Genomic DNA, 13,763 nt, shown 5'->3' on the forward strand with positions numbered 1-13,763 from the left:
TGCCATAGTCCACATCCTCGCTGAGGCTCTTGAGGCGAAGCAGATTCCTAGGCATTAGCCATGGAGTCTTCCGCCTGATCAAAGTAGGAACCAAGGTTTTATTTATTTATTACCTACAACGTATGTGTTTACCTGTTCTATTCAGTAAATAGTTGTCTCTTTCCCACCACCAAGGGTGTCAATCAGCTAAGTATATATCTGCTGGGTAAGTTCCATGTACAAAATGATATTGTTAAGATACAATAAAGTTTTGTACATACTTACCTGGCAGATATATACGATTGATGGCCCACCCAACCTCCCCTCAGGAGACAGGTGGAAGAGAAAATCTGGTTCTAGAACGGTAATCGTTCCTATTCCTGCCACCCAGCGGCAGGGGCGGTAGATCACCTGACCTACCTGCAGCGTGTGCCGCGAAATTCGAATTTCTGTCGGGGACGACGGAGTCTATAGCTAAGTATATATCTGCCAGGTAAGTATGTACAAAACTTTATTGTATCTTAACAATATCATATTAATTACTTGTGGAGTTTGAGGAGAATGCATTTGACAGAGTACCAACACAGGCTGTTAGAGTGGCATTACATGAGCAAGGTGAATTGGAGAAGTGAATTGAACAAGTGATGCAACTATATAAAAAAAAATTTGGAGTGAAGAAAGGCAGATGCATCAGAACATGAGAAACGTTGAAACAATAGTGGATAAGAATATCTTATTAGTGATAAATTTTATGTAATACCTATACTTTTGTGCATAGCAAAGCATTTTCAAATAGAATAAGATTGAATGATTGATTTAGTTTAGGTATGAAAAAGAGAGAGGAGCAGTCAGATTGTTAAGTAGTAAAAACAGTAAACATTGAAGTGGCATGATGATAACAGGTGAGAAGGATCAAATAATTATGGAGAAGATTAAGACCTGGACCATATGCAGTTTCAGGCAGGATGTTGACAAGATAAAAGAAAGCTGCAATGTTTAGAATTTGCTTTAGAAATTCTGGCTGGTTAGCCACAAGTATAAGGCACCTGAGAATCCCAGAATTGGGATGCATGGTAAATCAGTGATTTGTATCTGTGAAATATAAATTCCATGTGAAAATATATTTTAAAATCTTGGGTTGTAAGAATAAAATATAATTTTGAGTTTTGAATATACTGCACACACATAATTATACAGAAAGACCCTTTGTAGCACATACTGGCAGAAGAAATTATCACAAGGATTAAATTTATTAAGTTTTCTGCTTTATTACAGGGTCGCCGTTGTGTACTTAAAGACTGTTGTATGATAGCTGATAACACAGTGCTTCCACCAGAAACAGTGGTTCCTCCTTTTGCAAGATATTCAGATTCACCTGCTAAACACACTGGGGATTTACCAGAATCTACCCAGGATCTGATGACAGATTTTACAAAGTCATGCTATCACCACTTTATTAGTCAAGATATGCCTCCCCAGATGAGGGATGCACACATTCCTAGAGAGCAGTTGATTGATATCTGAAACAAAATATTCTAGAAATTCAAAATTTTCATTTTCAGATTGCATGTACAGTATATTACTATAATGATATATCAAAGGTAAATATTTATTGTAAGAAATTAGGTTTTGGAGCATTCCAGCTGTTTTTAATGAGGTCTATAACATCTAGAGTAATTAGTTTGTGAAAATATTTTACATCTTTGTGAGAAACTTAACAATTGCAGTGCAATAAAATTTGTTTTTGGCAGAATACACGAGCTTAAGATAAGAATATTTGTGTTGCTTTAGTGATTAGATGCAAAATTTGTCAAATAGTATTGGGTGTTTCAGTAACTACTTGTATTATCATTATCAGTTATATGATAGTGTTGAGGATTATAATAGTGAACTAAAATTCTGAGCTCTCATAGGGATCTCTTGTTAAGGGAAGGGAAAGTTTGCATATATTATTATATTTAATAATCATAAGTGTAATTTTCTTTTTATAGGCAGTAGCACAAGTTTCAAACTTAAAAAATAAAGGTGATTATTATTGAAAGCAGTTACTCATATCCAAATACGCTGGGTAATTAGGAAAGTATCGACAAAGGAGAACTTTACATACACACACAAATGAGATTAATATATTTTACCTTGACATGCTTATCTAGTTAAAATACATAAACATTTGTTAACACTTATCAAATTTTCTATATACAGTTTCTTTCGTCACCTCGAGTCTGAACCAATGACTGTATAACAGGAACTGCAACAAATCCAGAAGCTGTCAAGAGCTTTTGATGAACTTGAACGTATCTTTTCAATACATTTTTTGGAGAGTATGTTTCGTACGGCTTCACGTCTAAAATAGCAATCCTGCAAATGAGATTACACAGAGTTTTATAATAACATATAATAATAACTGAATATCAAGGGATTACAGATTCAGATTTATAACCAACATATTAATTACTACTGAATATTAAGGATGCTAGGTCTCTGAACATATAGCCATTATTAGTCTTTTTACTTCAAAAGTACTGTACCATAATTTCATTCAATATTTTTTAATGAATCCTGGTATATAAAACTTGCATCATACATCACATACATTGTTTTGTTAGTAAACAGAATCAAAGTACACATGACTTAGATGAGGGGTACAACTGAGAGTGAGCTACCAATAGGAGTCACTAGTATGCTCTTAACAAATGTGCCATTACATGTAGAATTGAAAGTTGTTCCCATATGAATACAAACCTTTGCCTTCACACTGGCAAAATTCTCCTGCGCAGCTGGAAACTGGTTATGAAAAAATTAACGCCATATGATCAAAGTATGGCAGAGGAGTACATGGTATCACCCGAAGTGGGGGAAAGTGTGAGAAGCTTCCACACTCTTGCCTTCTAGCATCTTGTGATGTCCCAGTGTTCTCTTAACTGCCTTTTTGAGAGGAGGAGGTGCTGCTCATCTTTCATCAAAGCTGGTTTAGTCACTTCTGTTACATTTTGATTGCAACTGGTTCTTTGTGTTTGTGTTTGGAGTGATATAATTGTGCCTTATTGTTTTTATATTGCCTTATTTTGTGTTTATTTCCTTATTCATCATGCAAACCCATGATTTACCAAAGATTAGTACTAAAAAGCAAAGGAAGTGCCCTGATGTAGCCAACAACCCTTGCTTTTGATACCTAACTTCTTTGAAACTGGTCCTCCCACAACTTGTAGTAGATCTCACACAACTTGTAGTAGATGTAGACTACACATTTGCAATATTTGGACATAGATGGCTCTACAATACGTGAGTATTGGGTCCGACTCAAAAAACGGGCCTTTTCAGAGAACTGCAGTTGGGGGAACTACTTTCTCAATCTGATGGAGTGCCATCTTGCATCCGCTTTTACTGGAATGTTCCTTCTGCTGTGTCATTACCTTGTACATGTATGACTTCCCCAGAGATATCTGTGATGACTGCCTGTGTATTGGCTGTGATGTTTGGCCGTATGTCTACGTCCGTTTTTACCTCATCTTTTGATGCTCCACATATGGCTGCTCTGCCTCAGCCTTATGCGACCGACCCTTCATTGTCTACTGCTTCTACCCAAGCCTAGATTGGACAAGGAAGTCAGCATTGCATCCACTGCCCAAGTATGAGGGTCTTGGTAGGGAAAGCAATACATAAGCTGTTTGTTGGGGATAGTCACAAACATATCCATGTCTGTCGAGCCTTACAGCTTCTACAAGTCAAGACAAACTTGTGGATGTAGCTATCATTCTGTGAGTAATTTCTGGCCTTTCCTGTTCAACTGATCTGCCAAAATGTTGTACTTACCTAGAATAAACTGTGGCATTGAAAATATGTTCTTAGATTGACTAACAGAATTTCATGGTCAGCATGAACTTGTTCCTCTCCCACTTCTTGAGGTATGACCATTGTACTGTCTGGGAAGATGGTTATCGTCTACCAAGACACTGAATCTTTTGTTTGCAGAGACTCTTCCAACCAGGCAGTAGTTCTTGACTGCTTATATGGAGATCACTTGCCTTTTTGACTAATGAAAAGACATCTAGGTTCCCTAAAACAGAGCCATTCTACTTCTGATGCATACACCACCAGGTCTGAGCTTCTCACATTGGTTTGTTCTTCCACCAATTTAGTTCTTTTTAGATAACTGATGGAATTTTGACTAAGAATATCTACATCTCTCCCTTCAATGGAAGAAATTGTTCTTATTCTCAATTGGGAAAAGGGGACAAATTTCTTGGGCAAAGACTTGTGTCCTATAAATGACAAGTTTCTTGGTTGGCAAGGCCTCTAGAGATAGAAACTACAAAAATCCTAAGAGATGAATTTACTCATTTCTCAGACGGAAGAGTCCCAAAACTCAAGAGTACCTTCATTCTCTGATAGTCTTTCATCTATGGAACTAGGAGTAATTTTGAATATTCATCAATATATTCCCAGCTTCATAGCAAGGTTGAGTATTAAACCTTTAGGCCTCAAGATTTCTTCCAGAAATCTGGTCAGGACTAGCCAACCTGCCAAGTAAAGGAGAACTTCTGACTCACAGAAGTGATGAAACCTGGCTACAGGTGGTGAATACCTGTAGTGCCTTGCTCAAGTCAAAGATCAGGGCTCAGAACTTAAAAACTATGGTACTGAAAACAAACCAACTGATTTTGCTTAAAATTTTTGTCATAGCTAATAGTTTCTTGTAGCTAGACACATAAATTAATTTTGTATATTGCCATCTTTAGAGTACTCTAGTCCTGGCTTACCTAGTGTTTAGTGATGAGCTTGTCATACTGTAGTTTCTAAAGTATTTTATTTCTTCAAATATTACATAGTTGGCAGGAGGTGTACTACTATAAATAATGCCGAGTTGTTCGACTAATCATATTTCATGTTTACTATTATATCATGTAATTATATACTTTACTTATAGAGGATTGTCTTTGAATTAATGAGCTTAACCTCCTCATCCTCAATAAATTTTAATTTATTCTTTGATAAATTAAGAATTATAATTACAGTATCTAGTGTTTCTAGGTAGTCACCCATCCAAGTACTGACTAGACCCTGCTATTTTGCTGATCAGGAAAAAATTGGTTTTTTCAATGTTGCATGACTGTTGACTGCCAGAGAAATATGATGGAAGAAAATCAAGGGAAGAAAATCAAGCACACCTTCCTGAATACCTCCACCATCCAGGGACTTGCTTCTAAGCATTGCCAATTTTACCAGTAGTAGTGGGTGAGTTGCAGGGATGCTCTTTGAATGAAGAACAGTTAAAGAAGTCACTGACAGAAGAACATGCCAAATTGAGAAGAGGTCTTTTCTACCCATGCCATCAATGAAAGCCTGGACCAACTTAGGAGTAAATAATCTTGAGATGTGCAAGTGAAATACCTAAGAGGCATTATTTAACTAGAGGGACATTACTAGAAAAAAAGACACAATTGTTCCCTCCTTTTCAGGATGAATAGATGAGACCCATCTTACTAATACCATCCACAAGTCTGTTGAGACATTAGAATAACAAAAATACATTCCAATGTTTATATGCTGAAAGCATTTTTTGGGGATTACCTTTCACTAGGTACACTGCTTCTCTCTTGTGCTTAAAGGCTTGGCCATTGGCACAGGAATTGGGGTACTACGTGAAGGAACACCACAAAGAACATCAAGTATTGCCTATGGTGCTCCATGTAAGATACACTGAGGGCACTACTTAAATAGGCCACTTTCTGTTTTGCTTCATAAGTTCCTTTGATCTCAATGCATTTACAATAGTCTAAATATTGATATATGTCTAATGTTAAAAAAAAAGCCAAGTATGCATACACTCAAAATCATCACTTCCCACAAATAGTGTTGTCACAATACAATGTAAACAAGCATTAACATAAGTGCTTGTGAGAATTAAAAATAAGTGAAAACAAAGATGCTGGTTAGCCACTTGTGGTATGAAAAGTTTCAAATATAAATGCTAAACACTCAGAGAAGCTACTTGTGCGAAAGTAACAAAGTGATCAAAATAAAATCAAGAAAACAGCAAAGTAAAAACCAGACATTTTTAATCTTATTGTCTTATGCAATTATTGAGAGCAGCCATACAACACTCAATTGCCCTAAGTTATTTAAGCAAATATAATGCAAAAACCCAAATTCAAATTCTGGATCATATATACCTACATATAAACATATATAGATAAGTTCCCTCAACGAATCAAACTGCCTGATGGCTCTGAAAGAGCCGGAAGATGCATGGATGACTTTCTCCTACACATGTGGCTTGGGTAAGGTAGGCCAACCTTCTCCCAGGTTAGGGATGGTGGTGACTGAGAGGTAAGTGGTGATATGTACAATCCTTCTTCCACTGGCATGACTTAATTACCTGGTGTACAGCTCTCTCTGACACATACTGAACTAACACAGGGCATTCCAAGGGCTGGCTCCTGACTGGATGGGAACTCTGCACACCCTCTCACGTGGTTATGGAATAAAAGCTTCTTCACAGAAGGCAGAAGGGTCTGAACACCCTTACACTTTGCAACTCGAAATGGTTGGGAAAGAGAAGGAAGATCTTGGAGAGAATGATCACAGGATAGGAAGAAGGGTAGGAGAATAGGGTGTTGGGTAGGTCAGGAATTTTCACCAGGAACATTACTTCTCTATATAGGCCTAGCTGTTCCTAACTACCTATCCCACATTGGAACAAACATCTTTAACAAGATGATTCCCATTTCCTCTAACTGATTCTATTCTGTTCTTGTGCTTGATACACTGTTTCTTATCGCTGTTTGGCCAACTGCTTATGTTGCTATGTGGCCATCATATTGTTCAAAGATAATCAGTTCCCACACTGATTATTCCTTAATTATAGTTTCTAGAATCTAGTTTCAGGGATTGTCTTACTTTTATAAAATCATATAGTACTTCAAAAAACAAAAGTTTTTTGGCACAGTGTACTACCAGTGTTAACATTATGGTGGCAAAAAACTGCAGCATTTAAAATGGAATCACTCCATACCTACCAGAGGGAGGGTAAAATGAAAGATGAAATAAGCCAGTAAATCGGGTAAAATCCTTCATTTCCTTTTCTTTTTCTCAACTGCCAAGTGAGACATGGCTAAAACTTTAGCTATATGAATGTTAGATACGATTCAGATATAAATAGGATTATAGTAATACCTCTTGAGATTGCCCATACAGTTTTTTGGCAAATTCTGATATAGCTCAGACAAGGAAAAAAGTCTGTTCATTTCCATCTGCATAATTTCTTGCTCATAAGTAGCAATTTTTTTTTTATGTCAACCCTTCTGCCTAATACCTGATCTTTCATGCAAAAACATTTAAGACACTAACTTGGTTTCTCTACTATTAAGACACTAACTTGGTTTCTCCATTATTCTCAGAAAGCTACAATTGTGGGGAAGTTCTATGACCTTGTAAGTATTCTTCAAATAATTGTATGGTGTTTGAATTTCCTACTTTTGTTCTCTATCAACAAGTTCCCATGTCCTTTGCCCACTCTTTTTAATACCAAAAGTTCAAGTAGGGGTAGATAAGGACTATAACCTTACCCTCATTTCTTCAATATCTTGAAAGATTCTTGCACTCTGTTGTTACAGATCTGGTGGGGGACATGGGGAATCTTGCTACTGCCTGAGCACAGGATGATGCGCTTGGTTTTTTTGTTTCTTGATGTTTCTTTCTATGCATAATTTTCATCTCTCAATGTTCCTATTAATCTGGTGGTTGTTATTGTTCTACCTACTAAAACTAACAGTAGCTTGTATGTATGGGACAACAAATCATATAGTGCACCACTGACTCATGGGTTTCAACAAAATTCAACTTGTTGTTATCTATCTTCAATTACCACTCTGCTCATCATGAGTAGCAATATGATCTACTTACTGCCTCTGACTTTGCAAAATAGTGTAATTTATAAGTTTGTCTTTTACTTTTCCATATTAAAAGGAATCATTGGTCAAACACGCTCACATTCCAAGTACTGTATTAATCTGAAATTTGACATGGCTTGTAACATAAAACTCAATAGCAAAGGTAACTGTTAATTTTCCATACCTTTTATAGCTTTCAGATATATCTAAGTCCGACAATCTTGTAAATCCTTCTGTAGACATGTTTTTGCAAATCTTCAGAGGTTTACCTTCCTCATCCATGGCAATAAGATGGTCTGGAAAAAAATAAAAAATCTACTATTTCAGAAGTCTGAGTCATAATAAACTAACATTTTTCATGAATGTTGAGTGCAATGGCTGTAATAAGTTTAAACACTCTTGCTAATATTGAACAAAGGCAAAATTCTTTGGAAAGTTTTTTTTTCTTAGTGAAAAGTAAGGATCTACAAACCTATGTAGAGATCATCATCTGTAAGCACCCCTGATGCAACACACTCAGGGTCTTTCAAAATCAGGTGTAGTCTACTCTTAAGATCAGATTCTTCAGAATTATCTTCCAATGTGTTGTTGGCATCCTTCAAAAATTCATCGGGGACACGAAGTGATACTTCTCCATCCAGTGATAAAACCTGATTTAACTGAAGTAGCTGTCTGCTTGTAAGATGACTTTTAGGGAAGTTGACCACATATCTGTAACAAATTGAAAAATATAAAATGTGCAATTTTCATGTTCCCAGAATACAAATTCTTATTTTACTTTTGCTACAATGCTTGAAACTGTGCAAGGTCACTGGAGAATAGAGTTCTTGAGCAGTGAATAGCCTTTACTTAATGTCGCAACTGTCCTTGGCTGCCACACAGAAACCAACTGGAGGGGTTGGGAGGAGATTACTACCCGTAAAATCCCTTTTATATTTTAGAAACATGAAAAATATTTTTAATTTGGTCCATCATTATGATATGCAAGATTTGGTCCGGATCCAGCTAGGCGCTAGAAATTATCCTATTGTTAAGACCGAAGGTTTGTAGCTATGAAAAATACAAATTGTCTTAGAACATTTGTCATGTTGAGACACTGAGCAGCAGTGTTTGGAATGGAAAAATCACCTTCTGATCGCTTTCACTGATAACACAAAAGTATTTATTTGACAGCACTCACAGACCAATACTAAAGTTATTGCATGACTATCTTAAAAATGTAAGAATTATATAAAGCTCATTGAAATTAGTATCCATAAATGCTCTTCACAGAGAATTTATTATGAAGGATGAAGATGCAAGGGAAAGTACATTAGAGTAATGATAGAAACTTGTCAGAGTTAGAATATGCAAATTATGGTGTTTTAAGATTCAAAACACCACAGAATTTACATAGCTTGCAAATCATGTATCTAGAAATACATCATATATCTAGAAAGATGGGACTCAAAATAAATCTGTGAAAAACAGAATATGGTTGAAAAACTGCAATTTCATAATCTTTTTTTTTCCTATTTTGTCACTACATAGTATTGTGCTGTATAGGCTTATAAACAAGAAACAACACTGTATACAGCACTGCCACAAGCATTGAGATACACAATATCAAAGGAAAAATGCATGGAAAAGAAAAAGACATACCACTAGTAGGGTACTGTAAACTATCAAGTAAAATTCACTACAAAAATAAAAACCAAACTGTGAAGTATAGTACTGTAAAAATATATTTTAAAAACTAATGACAAATTTTTTCTCTATCACAATTGTGAACAACGCTGAAACTGCTTACAAGGGATGGACTTGAGAAATGGAAATGGCAGTGTGGTGCACTGGTGTTTTCACAAACAGCCAAGGGAGCACAAAACTTCAGTGATGCAGTCATGATGCATCTCTATCAGGTGATAAACAAAATGACACTGTATATGATTGTGGCTTAGGAGCTAATAACAGTCAAAAAAAGCTTCCAAGAAAAACTCTGCTCTCCCAGCAATGAAACTTCTACGATGTAGTCATGATGCATGTCGTTCAACCACTTACGAGCAATAAACAAAATGTTGTTGTATATATTGCTTTTAAGCCAATAACAGCTGTGAGATCTCCATAGAAGAAGAGCCCTATCCTACCCATACCATTTTGCTCTCCCATACCTTCCTCCCTGAATGCGATTACCCCAATTTTTCAATCCAAAGTCTAAAACTTTATCAGTGTGCTATGTATCATTGTGCTATGTGAAATGTTAACGGGGTACCATTGTGTCCCTCCAACCATGCAGCATCGCATACCAAACTGAAGGATTTTTATTCACTGTATACTATACATGCATAGTGATAGGCTGTTGTTCCATGTATATGAGTGGGTTGCAGTTGCATGCATATAAAGGCCTGTCCACACGCTCGACGTACAACTCTGCTTGATGTGACATCAGAAGTGGAGAAACAGCGGATAAGGTTCTGACTTTTCCTGCTTCTGATGTCACATTGAGAATGTTCGTCGGGCAAAGCTCGACCGTTTGGATGTGGCTTAATACATACAGACAACTGAGGTTTGATTGATTAATTATGTCTGTTAAAAACTGGCGTCACAACATCTAGGTTATTAAAACCAAAATAAATTTAGATAGAACAAAAATTAAATCTAAAATTAATTTCATATAAAAAATCTAAAATGACAATTTGTCGAAAATTGCATTTTTCCTAACTATACAAACCTGAGGTCCTTTAACAATAGGAAGTAGCTAGCGGCAGCTGGGGAACGGTCGTAAGCTTCGAACAAGGGGAGAACGGTAGTTAACTGCTTGTCCGATCGTCGCGCGCCGCGCGACTGGGAGGTAAACAAATCACTTTTGCTTTTTGGCCCAATGCAAAATACGCAGAGTGAGGGGTGGCATGAGGAGGGACTATATGTAAAGGACCTCAGGTTTGTATAGTTAGGAAAAATGCAATTTTCGACAAATTGTCATTGTTCCGATACGTAATACAAACCCTCGGTCCTTTAACAATAGGAAGACTCACTTCTTGGTGGGAGGAATCTGAGTCTTTTTGATGAACAGACTGGTGTTCGTCCATCCTGGAATGCCTCCTGGTCGTAAGAGCGAGGGAGGGATCCAAGCCTCTGTCCGATTGATCGGGGTGTGCACCGCAGGATCAATGGTCAGACCTCTGGTGCCGAGTACTAAGAAGAGAGGCAAGCGTATCTCTTTGTACCAGCATTGTAAGAACTTTTTCCTTACATGAGCAAATGTAAAGTAATGGGTTTGTCTCATGTCGGCATCCACTTTCTCCCCCATTGTTGGAGAAAGTGGTGGATATACACTCCTATCTCTAGTTAAAGAGGTAGGATGGAGCTCTGTTGAATAGCTTACCTGCATCTGACTCCCTTCCAGCAAGGTAACGACCGTATCCTCTGCCCACAGGTAGAGGTAGAAAAAGATGGTGAAGAGAAGCCAGTCACTCTCTCATTCACGCATTCATTCTCCCAGTCATACCAGGAATCGATGCTGTTCTGCCTGCTCGGGTGCTGGGTAAGCTTACACAACTGTTGAGCAGCCACCACAGGTCCCAAAGGAAAAAAGTATCCAAGGACTTCATGTTGGGGCAATATCCGAAGGTAGAAAAGGACGTGAAGGTGGTCTGGTTGGCCCAGACACCTGCCTTCAGACCTGCGCCACGGAGCAGTTCTTCTTACGGAACGCTAAGGAGGGTCCGATACCTCCCTGACTTCGTGGGCTCTCGGTCGGAGCGTACGGGATGTCGTCGCTACCATCAGCTTCGTACGCTCTCCTGATCACCTCACGCAGCCAGAAAGAAAGCGTGTTCTTGGAGACTTCTTTCTTGGTAACCCCAGTGCTAACGAAGAGGCGTCGACACTCAGGCCTGAGATGTCGAGTTCTCTTCAGATAGCGCCGTAGCGCCCTCACAGGACAAAGCAGCATCTCATCCGCATCGTTATCGGTGAAGTCCAGGAGGGAGGGGATCGTGAAAGACTCGAACCTGTCGTCAGGGATCGACGGATTCTGAGTCTTAGCTACGAAGTTCGGGACGAAATCGAGCGTCACAGATCCCCAGCCTCTGGTATGTTTAACATCATAAGAAAGGCCATGTAGTTCCCCTACTCTCTTCGCCGATGCAGGGCCAGCAAGAAGAGGGTCTGAGGGTCAGATCCCTGTCTGACGACTCTCGGAGTGGCTCGAAGGGTCTTCGAGTCAAACTCCTAAGTACGAGAGGGTCACATCCCACGGCAGGGGGCCTGTTAGTTCCCTGGGTGGCAAGACCTTTCGAAGCTCCTCATTAGCAAGGATATCTTCGAAAACGAATTCAAGATGTCCAGTCCCTCAGTTTTAGGACGAGAGCCAGGGCGGCTCTATATCCCTTAACTGTGGGTACTGAGAGGAGCTTCTCTCGGCGAAGAAACACGAGGAAATCCGCTACCTGCTGAAGAGTGGCTCTGAGAGGAGACAGACCCTGTCTACGATACCAACCACAGAAGACGGCCCACTTCCCCTGGTACACAGCTGCAGAGGACTGTCTGACGTGTCCAGCCATCTCTGTTGCTGCGGCTACGAGAAAAGCCTCTCGTTCGCAAGAGATGGTGGATAACAGCCAGCCGTGAAGTTGAAGGGACTGGACTGCTTGGTGGTACCGTTCTTACGTGTGGCTGGGCTAGAAGGTTGTGCCAAGTGGGTAGCTCTCTCGGTGCATCCGCAAAGAAGAGCCAGGCAGGTCCGGATACCAAACGGCTGTGGCCGTTTGGGAGCCCACCAGGATCATTCTGAGATTGGGAGTGACCAGCGCTCGACTGATCACTTTCCGAATTCAGACAGAAGGGAGGAAAGGCGTACGCGAAGAGGTTGTCCCAGGGGTGTTGGAGAGCGTCCTCTGCAGCTGCCCATGGGTCCGGCACAGCTGAAAAGAAAACCTGAAGTTTTCTGTTGTGCCGGGTGGGCGAACAGGTCTACGACCGGTCGTCCCCACAGGTTTGAAGAGCCTTTCCGCCACGTCTTGGTGTAAGAGACCATTCGGTCCCTATCACCTGATCCCGACGGCTGAGCTTGTCTGCTACTACATTCCTCTTGCCTGGAATGTAGCGTGCTGACAGCTCTATCGAGTGAGCCGTGGCCCACTCGTGTACCTGCACCGTCAAACTGATGGAGCGGAAGAGACCAACCTAGCCCCCCCTGCTTTGTTGACCATATGCCACTTATCTGTGGTGTTGTCGCACATCACACCACTGAGTGTCCCACCAAGCGGTCCTGAAACTCTTGGAGAGCGTTGAACGCCGCCTTGAGTTCAGGACATTGATGTGAAGGTGCTTCTCGTGATGGTACCCACACACCTGCAGCCAGCAAACTCCTCCAGGTGTGCGCCCCATCCCTCGGTCGATGCGTCTGAGAAAACAGAAGCATCTCCGGGGGGGGAGTGCGTAGGGCATCCTCTTAAGAGGTTCTTGTCGTCGAGCCACCAGGCTATGTCCTGCCTCACCTTGTCCGTGATAGCCACGGGAAGGTAAGGAGGATCCTTGGCCTGAGACCAACTCTCCCTTAGTCTCCACTGGAGAGACCGCAGGTGAAGACGCCCGTGAGGGACTAACTTCTCGAGTGACGACAGATGGCCGATCACGACTTGCCATTGCAGTGCTGCCTGTTCCTGCCGAGACAGGAACCGGCCGGCTGCCCTCCCTGAATTGCTGATACGCAAGTCTGCGGAAAGACTTGCCTGCTAACCGTGTCTATCAGGCATACCCAGGTACTTCATCTTCTTCTTGGGTTCGAGGTCGGACTTCTCGTAGTTTATCACGATCCCCAGATCGCGCAAAACTTGAGGAGCCGATCTCTGTCCTGTAGCAACTGCGAGCGGGAGCTCGCCAGGACTAGCCAATCGTCGAGATACCTCAGAA

The 13,763-nt window shown here is 40.2% G+C and overlaps 2 protein-coding genes across 2 annotated transcripts in view; one reads left to right on the forward strand and one right to left on the reverse strand.

Moving 5' to 3' along the window:
• Window positions 1–2,020, forward strand: part of LOC135207192 (dynactin subunit 5-like) — a 45,830-nt gene extending 43,810 nt beyond the window's left edge. The window contains exon 4 of the mRNA XM_064238762.1: window positions 1,255–2,020. Coding sequence (XP_064094832.1) covers window positions 1,255–1,503 — 249 coding nt within the window. The 3' untranslated portion in view covers window positions 1,504–2,020. The remainder of the gene's footprint in view (window positions 1–1,254) is intronic.
• Window positions 2,021–2,171: 151 nt separating this feature from the next.
• LOC135207193 (uncharacterized) overlaps window positions 2,172–13,763 on the reverse strand; it is a 104,764-nt gene continuing 93,172 nt past the window's right edge. The window contains exons 10-12 of the mRNA XM_064238763.1: window positions 8,344–8,582; window positions 8,056–8,167; window positions 2,172–2,337 (exon numbers count right to left, since the gene is read on the reverse strand). Coding sequence (XP_064094833.1) covers window positions 2,172–2,337; window positions 8,056–8,167; window positions 8,344–8,582 — 517 coding nt within the window. The remainder of the gene's footprint in view (window positions 2,338–8,055; window positions 8,168–8,343; window positions 8,583–13,763) is intronic.

Source organism: Macrobrachium nipponense, chromosome 32, assembly GCF_015104395.2.
Source record: "Macrobrachium nipponense isolate FS-2020 chromosome 32, ASM1510439v2, whole genome shotgun sequence".
Classification (NCBI taxonomy): Eukaryota; Metazoa; Arthropoda; class Malacostraca; order Decapoda; family Palaemonidae; genus Macrobrachium; species Macrobrachium nipponense.